The sequence below is a fragment of the Neomonachus schauinslandi genome, chromosome 3 (assembly GCF_002201575.2).
Source record: "Neomonachus schauinslandi chromosome 3, ASM220157v2, whole genome shotgun sequence".
NCBI lineage: Eukaryota > Metazoa > Chordata > Mammalia > Carnivora > Phocidae > Neomonachus > Neomonachus schauinslandi.
The window spans coordinates 116,530,694-116,540,038 of NC_058405.1; the positions used below are offsets into that span (position 1 = coordinate 116,530,694).

General features: G+C 36.2%; 1 protein-coding gene across 2 annotated transcripts in view; it reads left to right on the forward strand.

Annotated features, from left to right (window-relative positions):
* The window catches only part of ARL6IP6 (ADP ribosylation factor like GTPase 6 interacting protein 6), a 35,987-nt gene that overhangs the window by 1,197 nt on the left and 25,445 nt on the right, over nucleotides 1-9,345 (forward strand). For both annotated transcript variants that reach the window (XM_021703086.1, XM_044913294.1), the window contains exon 2: nucleotides 827-880. In XM_021703086.1, coding sequence (XP_021558761.1) covers nucleotides 827-880 — 54 coding nt within the window. The remainder of the gene's footprint in view (nucleotides 1-826; nucleotides 881-9,345) is intronic.

Here is a 9,345-nt window from a genome sequence, read left to right on the forward strand (position 1 = left end):
AAGAAAAATTAAAACAAAAACTACTTTAGTTCTATGAGAAGCACCCAACAGGTTGCCACTCAAATGTTAGTTTTACTTCACTAAATAGAATTAAATCAGCTTAACTCCAGTTTTAATTTTTCCTCATTGCTTCCAAGCTCCTACTGGATTGCAGATGGCAGCTAACAACTTAGGCTTGATTTTCATACACAAGACAGGTTGGCAAGTTAATGTGAACCTCTTTATACAATGATATTGGGTGTAAACTGTCAACGTTAAATATGTGGGTGTCAGTGTTCCTTTCCTCTTTCACTCTCCTCTTTTTTTCACTGTATCTCGGAGAGAGTTTAGTAGGTTATTTCCCTTGTGCTGTGAGAGATTTCCTTTTTATCATTAAGTCACAAAACTTGTTAAGTGGAATCCATTGCAGAAGACACTGAGTTGTGCTTACTTTTGAGAATGGAAGAAAGGAGCCTAATACGCTGTGTAATTTGCATTACATAAAATATTTTCAGGAGCACCTGGCTGACAGTCGTGGGAAGAGCATGTGATTTGAGGTTTTGAGTTTGAGCCCCACATTGGGTGTAGAGATTAAATAAATAAACAAACTTAAAATATTTTCACAATAACTCTAAGAAGCTTTGTGTATATTTGGCAGTTGACTCGTACATGCTTTTTTTGCATACCGAAGGTCCCATAGCTAGTAAATGGGAATCAAAATTTGGACCCATTTGTTTCTGACTCCATAGCACTTTCCACAACTCCACAATATTTTCCCAGCCTTTGATCTACTATTCAAATTGTAAAATCATCCTTTTTACTCAAGCCCCTTTTTTTGTATTTACAGAGTTACATGCTGAGAATTTAAAGACTGAAGAGGACATAGACACTGGGCTACTAGGTATAAACTTAACTGTCACTTGATTTGCTTTTGAGTTCATTTTTATTTTTTGAGATCATGTTTAAACTACAAAATTTTGGGTAAAATAATGTAATCCCTTGTGCAATTCATTCAGTCTTAATTATTTTGTGTTTGTGTGTGGTAAATTTTATTAGGTTTTCTTTTTATATATACTCGGTTTGTGTGTGTATACACCACACACACTAGAAATACAATTGGAACACAACTGTATGTGACAAAGACCCAGAGACCATTTAACATTTTCTAGTTACTTTCTGGAAAAGTCTTCTTATACTTTTCCCCAGGAATTAAAAACATACAAAGAAAAATTCCTCATGATCTTAGCAAAGATGACATCTTAAGCAGACCTCAGGAGAAATTTAGGTTTCTATCTCCTTATAAGAACTTGTTTTTAAAAAAATGTAGAAAGTATTGGGCATACTTGGACAGGTTAATGATGACTAAGAGTCAGACTTGAGTTTCTATGGAATGTCTATAGAATGCTCTACAGAGGGGCTCCTGGATGGCTCAGTTCTTAAGCGTCTGCCTTCAGCTCAGGGTCCCTGCTTCTCCCTCTCCCTGCTGCTCCCCTGCTTGTGCTCTCTCTCTTGTATTTATTTCTTTCTGCCAAAATGATTTGAAGCGTCCAGAACTTTACGTGTTTGGGTTATTTTACTCCTGTTTGCTGTAATTTATTTGATTAATCATTCTGAATTGAAAAAAAAAATGGTTGAGATCCTATCCTGCACGTCATCCCCTCTCTCAGTTTTAGCTGACCTATTTAATCTACCTCTTCAAGGCTAATGCCCTCACAGTGATACAAAATACAGTCTGACTGTTTTTACAGAAGGGGATACCTTTATCTTCAAATTATAGAAACAAATTAGTTTGTTAGATGTCCCATGAAAACTTTTCTATGGTCTTCTCAACTTCTTGCATGAGAAAATGTACTTTAGAGTTACACGTTTTATCAGTGTGTATTGTTACACTGTTCCATCTCTAAAAACAGCCAAGATTATGAGGCTTTTCATAGCATTTATTGATCTGTCAACTTCATGCCACAAGAATAGAACAAAATCTTAAGAACTAGGCATGAATTCTATGTTGCTATTTAAAAGTTGGCAAACTTCATTCACATTTATGAAAAGCATAGGTGGCACTTGTCATCTGAAGGAACGGCTTGTACAGTATCAAAAGGAATATAATAAGGCTTTGTGATTGCCCTGCTTCTTTTTCCACTTTTTTGGATGTGCCTGATAGATACCTAATACTATGACAGCAAATATGAAGATCATTAAGTGTTTGCTAATGGCATGAATTCACTTTCAAGATTTAGGAACAATCTCAGGAGTGAGGAGAAATTGCTGTATCTTTGTGACAAAAAAACTGTACTAAACAATAGTTATGCCAAAACAAAAATCCTTATTTTGAACCAGTGCTTTAGTGGTCAAATAGAGTATGCTCAACATCTAGTGGATTAATTCAATTTCCCGGGGATAACTTTAAAGTGGGCATAATTATAACAAATATTCATTATAACGTGTAATAGAAAACGCTGTTTTATAGCAAGAGTATAGAATTAACCTGTCTCAGAGAAGCAGTGCCAATATGAGTAAGCTCCTATAAAGTTGAGGTTATTGAAATAACACTTGCCCTTACATTGTTCTAAGCTGGAATTCTCTTCCGTTGGGAGAAAAATACAACATAACCTCTTTACAGAAAAATGTTTTGACTACTAGCCTCCATTTAAAAGTCCAATTGAGACAGCTGATTGTTGAAAATAGGCCAGTTTTTTTCAAATTTTGACTTGCATTCAAATTAACCTTGAGTTAACTTAGATATGAAGAAGGATTGCTGCATTAGCTTATCCGTGAAGTAATGCCTGTGGAATTATATCCTTACCTGTTTATAATTGATATAAAAGTTTTCACATGAAGAAACAATCTTTAATAAAAACTGTGTTGAATTTGTCCACTATTTACAAGAAAAGCAGAATGCAGCCTTTTTAAATCCTACTGATTTTGTTGTATTTCATTGCATGTATTTTGCCTTGTTTGCTAGGTACCTCATAGGTAAGTGTAATGTTTGATTGTTTTGTGTATTACCCTTTTTTTTGCTGTAATTATTATTGTCCATACTCGTTATCTTTATATTTCAGTGATTTCTATTTAAATTTTATTATAAATTTCCTCAATTCTTTGAGAATCAGCTGGTTTTTAGAATCAAATAATGTAAGCATAGTAACTTTTCCCATCAAAGAGTTCTCTTTCTAGACAGATTAATAAAAATTTTGCACACTATAGATTTTTTTATTGCAATTTAAGCCTAGTCCAAGATTGGTATAGCTCATTAAGAGCAGATTTTAGCAGCAGCTCTCGCTTTAGTATGCTTAAGAATGACCTGGACTTTCTTTTAAAAAGTACTTCTAGGTTTTCTTTCAGCCCAGGGTAGACTCCAAGAATCTTCATTTTTTACAGGTGATTTTGATGCCCCACAGTTTAAGAAATACTTTTTGCAGGGTGAGAATCTCATTTTTTAAAAGTGTAGTTTTTTTTGTTTTTGAAGATTTTATTTTTAAGTAATCTCTGTACCCAACATGGGGCTCAAACTTAGGACCACAAGATCAAGAGTCGCACATTCTACTGACTGAACCAGCCAGGGGCCCCTAAAAAGTGTGTTTAAGAGCATTTAAAATCCTTGCAAGTTGACTAGTGACAGACTAATAAGATATAATGTATAAGCACAAATGTCTCTTAAGAAACCTAACTTCGAAAGGATCTGCGACACTGCCATTCTCTTATCATCTTTGCCTAAAAGAAGTCTTCATGGGAAATTGTTTATAATTTAAACAAAAGAGGTTCATGATGAGCATGGTATCAGTGCATTTGGGGAGTTAATTGATCCTAATGGCTAATAGGATTAGGCTATCAGTGTTCATCTTTATTGGTGAGGTAGACCAGCCAAGGAGGTGTGAGAGATAATGTCACCTGGTTTTGGAACTCATCTCCCCAAATCTTCCCTAGGTGGCATTGGAAGGGCTTTCCTTTTATAATTGTCCTACAAACCATCCCCTACTGTAAGCCTGTTTTTCAGGGAGATAAATAAAACTTAAGTTTTAAAATTGCATTTTAGTCCTTCCTGCTAAAGGTTATTCTCAGGCCAAATTGATAGCACTAATATATAACATGTGAATTGTTTCATTTTTGTACATTGACTTTTGTATCTATCACATTTTCCAAGTTTTATGACTTTTCACACACTTCGTTCTATTTCCAATTTTTGCATTTTTTTTTCGTAGTCTTACTGCAGGGTGTGATAAAATGACCTTTTATTTGAGGCAAACCTGAAATAAGCACATAAGAAAAATAGAAGGATTTGCTGTTACCAGAAAATGCTTAATCTAAGACTATTGTCATTAAATTAAATGTAGGACTAGTACTTTTAATATACATGTGGTAAGTATGCCATATAGGAATTGTAATCGACTTCATGGAGTTCCTTCAGTCTGAAAAGCTTTTTTTTTTTTTTTAAAGATTTTATTTATTTATTTGACAGAGAGAGGCACAGCGAGAGAGGGAACACAAGCAGGGGGAGTGGGAGAGGGAGAAGCAGGCTTCCCGCGGAGCAGGGAGCCCGATGTGGGGCTCGATGCAGGGCTCGATGCGGGGCTCGATCCTAGGACCCTGGGATCATGGCCTGAGCCGAAGGCAGACGCTCAATGACTGAGCCACCCAGGCGCCCAGTCTGAAAAGCTTTTGATTTTTGGTACTTGTCACTGTTTGACATCTACTAGTTAATAGTTAACACTAAGTCCCTCTTGTGGATAAGACCAGATATCTAGCATCTTGCATTGTCAAGGGCTTTTGTTTTTAAGCTGCCCATCTAGTTCTGCTTTATGATTGAGATGTTTACAGGCTTCTGAACATTTACAGAGATGATTGATATCTACTCAGTTTAATCAAAGATGAAGCCAACTCATTTGAAGAGTTTATCAGTTATTTACTCTGCCAAGAGATAAGTGAGACTCTACCTTCATAATTTCATGATACAGAACTTAGAGACTTGGTAAAAATTTCCAAGAGAAAGGGTGTGTTGGGAAGTGACCCATTCTCTTAGAAAGGCACAGGTTGAAAACAACTACTCAGTTTCTTCCTTACAGTGAAAAATGACTGAAACTGTGAACTTGAACTATTTTCAGTGAATGTATGACTGTTGTAATTTGAGGCCACTGTGTATTAAGGATATGATATAGTGCTCTCTGAAGCTGAGTGGGGTAACTCAAATATTTCATGGAAAATTTCACAAATACATTATCCTATTCTGTGGCAGGGTTTGTAAAATTGTGTGTATTGCTTATTCATATTAGTTAAAGAATGGTGACTAAGGCAAAAAAGAAGAGAAAAATGAAAGCCCAAAAGGACTGGAAGGATGCAACCAAAATTTTAGATAGTTTACCTGGGTTTTAGGTCTTATTATTCTCTATTTTCTGTAATGAATGACTCTAACTCTGAATAAGAAAAACTTTGTTTAAAGAAAGCACAAATTTAAGTTTAGAAAAATATAAGTAACACATTCAGCAATTAATAATACTTTTAACCTTTACAACATGCGAACTTTATTAATTTTTTACATGTGTTATTTCACCTGGTATTACCAACCATCCTGGCACTCATCCGTATAAATTATCTTCTGAACCAAAATTCACCACCATGTATATTAGAATTTTTATGTCACAAGATAGTTTAGGCACAATAGTAAGGGAGAAACAGTATGGGTTATTAGCAAGAATTACCATTGTGCAGCCAAATTATTAGTCATAAAAATCATTGCAGTCTCCCTACTACATAGAAGCAGTAATGAGAAGCACACATTGGGAGCTCTAAATCTCAAGAAATTGGTGATCTGGGGGATGTCTCTTAGGCTAATGAAGTAAAACTTTAGCTGGCATTAGAATTAGCTGGAAGACTTAAAACTTATTTTACTAGACTTCACCTGTTCTAGAGTTTCTGATTCACTAGGTGTGGGATGGAGCCCAGGAATTCTGCATTTTTAATAAGTTTCTAGTGATGCTGATGCTTGTAGTTCATGAGAACCACTGGTCTAGTAGTTCCCAAACCTTACATAATCAACAACAAGAAAACCCTGCGGATTTTCTTTTTTCGAAATTACAAGATCTCAGAACCTATCCTTAACTACTCAAAGTTAAAGTCACTTAACTGGCTTCATGCTCTAATGCTCAATATAATGCAAGGTCTGTTGGACCCAGTTTTCAATTATCTTGAGCAATACTATTTGTAAAAGTGGATATTTTGTGACTTTTATTCTTTCTTGGGGCATTTTCCAGAGACTAAAGTTGAGTTATGTTTTTGATGCAATAAAGCTTATTTAATCTTGAAATATTGGTCTATTGGATCCTTTTATAAATCTAAGATACATTATGAGATTTTAGTGATCTTTTCTATGTCTTAAATTCTTTCTCCCTATTTTCTCTCCCTCTATCAAATGAATAAGTCTTTAAAAAATGGTGGAATCATAAAAATATGCAATAGAATTGTGGCTATGTGTACTGCTATGAAAGGTCTCAAACATTGTTATGTAAGAAAAGTAAAGCACAGGACAGTTTTTCTGGTGAGAATTCCACTTGTGGAAAATGGAATATATATATACCTACATTACCTAGGTAACTATAATTTTTAGAAAAGGTGCACAACAAACTTACTTGATTGCTTTTAGGAGTGGAATTGGTGAATTGAGGTAGGAAGACTTTAACTTTTATATGCTTTTGTACTGTTTACAAATTATGTTAACTCTTGGTAAAATGGGGTTACATAACATTAATTGTCAAGTTTTTAGCTTCAGGATTCTGGAGGAAGGGACTTGTTACAGATTTAGTTATTCCTAGGTGCCACCTAGTATGGCTTTTCTGCTTGTTCACAAACAAATTGAGTTACTTTCTGAAGCATAAGCACTTTTAGACCACGATATTACAGTGTACTTTTTTAGACCTTTCATTGTGAATTGACTTTTATCAGTGGTGTAACTGTTGATCAGTTCAAAGTAAATATAAAATAAAAAAGCCCAAAGTGAGACAAACATTTAGATTGTGGAATAGTGGTCAGTTTTGAAAACTCAAGAATATTCTTGTATTAATTTTGACAGGTATTCTGTTAAAGACCCTGAATGGAAAAGCTTGATGGGCTCTAGAGAGCCTCAGACTTTGTTACTTTTTTAATGTGTTATTTTGTAACTTTCTCACTTTTTTTTTTAGATATTTAGAAGTTTCCATCATTCCACAACAGTCCCCAAACAGATAATTGATTTTTCATAATTACTGTCTTTGTTCTGCAGACTTTATGTATTATACGATATTAAACTTAGTGTAAACTTGTCAATTATTTTCTCCCCTTTAGCAGTATTTATCTAAATTATAACACGTAATAGCTATTTGGCAGAATAACCATCCTTAAGTTGTGGCTGTACATTAAGTACGCTTATAATTTTTATTTTGGTCCCCTATCTCACTGTTGGCAGGAAGGTTGTACCTCAGTCTCTGCTGAGGTTCTCTCTACCTAGTCCTGGGTTGGGTTAAGGTTCTAAAGTCTGACATTGTGCGAGGACATTGGGGTGGGGTGCAATCTAGTCCTCAGAACATTTGCTCAAGTGAGTTACTGCTGAAACATCTTGCTTTCTGGCCAGAATGGCCTTTCAGATGTCGTACTTTTATAGCCACATCACCATCTGCTCTTTCTATGCCCCACTTAGGGGAGAGACATCTGTAGGCCTGGCTCTGGGCCCATCTGTCAAGATACTGTATATAGCTATAATCCCTTTGGACTGTTGTGTGGCCTCTCCATGGCTCTGCCAGGAAGCCCCAGCAGTACTAGCCCCCCTTCTCCATATATACACACAAGGGCAAACAGACATACCACTTTCTTCAAACAAGGAGAAATCTTTCTCACCTGTGCATTAAGCCCTCGCTTTCTTTCTCCTTGTTCTACACAAACATTTTGTCTGTATCCCAATCAACTCATTATCTTTCATGTCTATTCAAGATAATTTGTGTTGGTCTACCCTCCTCTTGCTTGTATCTATCCTAGTTCCCTTAATCATTTTGCAACATAAAAACCAAAGAGACACTGGGGCTATTTTTCTTTCTCACATCCTTCTGGAGCAGTGAATACACAGTCCGTTATCATTTAAAAGGGGGTAAAGGAAAGGGAACTAGTGAGAAAAAATTAAGGTTAATCTTTCAAAAAATACATTGTCACAGTATTTCTTAATACTTCATTGCTCTGAGTTTGTCTTTTAGCTGTTAGTCTATTACTGGGCTTTGTATGGATTACAAACAGACTTATGCACATATTTCTTAACTACTTCTTGCTAAAAGGCATCTTGGTTGCACATTTGTGCAGCCAGGAAATTTGGTAATTCGTAAGTCATTCTCAACTGTAGTCTTCTCAACCTTTCCTCCCTCCCAGTACTACTGAGGCCTATGACACACACTTAGTAAACTCTCTTAAGGAGGCAGTTTGAATATATATCTAAAAACCGTCAAATTAATCTATTCCCTCTTTCTTCCATTTCTCAGTCTTTTACCCCTTCCTTGAGTCCAATATAATACTATGCTTTTGACTTAAGATTTCTTTGAGAAAATCTTGCAGTCTTCCACTCTGACTGAAACTAAAACCTAGGTCCCAACCCATTTGTAAATTGGGAGTTAAATTTTGTTCATATACTGAGGAAAATTGAAGAATCAGATTAGGTTTATAATGTTTATAGGAAAGCTATAAAGAGTAGACACTGTAAATTCTTTTTTTTTGCCTTTTTTTAAATTATGTTAATCATCATACATTACATCATTAGTTTTTGATGTAGTGTTCCATGATTCATTGTTTGCATATAACACCCAGTGCTCCATGCAGAACGTGCCCTCTTTAATACCCATCACCAGGCTATCCCATCCTCCCACCCCTCTCCCCTCTAGAACCCTCAGTTTGTTTTTCAGAGTCCATAGTCTTTTAAGGTTCATCTCCCCCTCCTTTTCTCCCCCTTTCATTCTTCCCCTCCTGCTATCTTCTTTTTTTTTTTTTAACATATAATGTGTTATTTGCTTCAGAGGTGCAGATCTGATTCAACAGTCTTGCACACTTCACAGCGCTCACCATAGCACATACCCTCCCCAATGTCTATCACCCAGCCACCCCATCCCTCCCACCCCCACCACTCCAGCAACCCTCAGTTTGTTTCCTGAGATTAAGAATTCCTCATATCAGGGCGCCTGGGTGGCTCAGTTGGTTAGGCGACTGCCTTCGGCTCAGGTCATGATCCTGGAGTCCCGGGATCGAGTCCCGCATCGGGCTCCCTGCTCAGCGGGGGGTCTGCTTCTCCCTCTGACCTGCTTCCCTCTCGTGCTCTCTGTCTCTCATTCTCTCTCAAATAAATAAATAAAATCTTTAAAAAAAAAA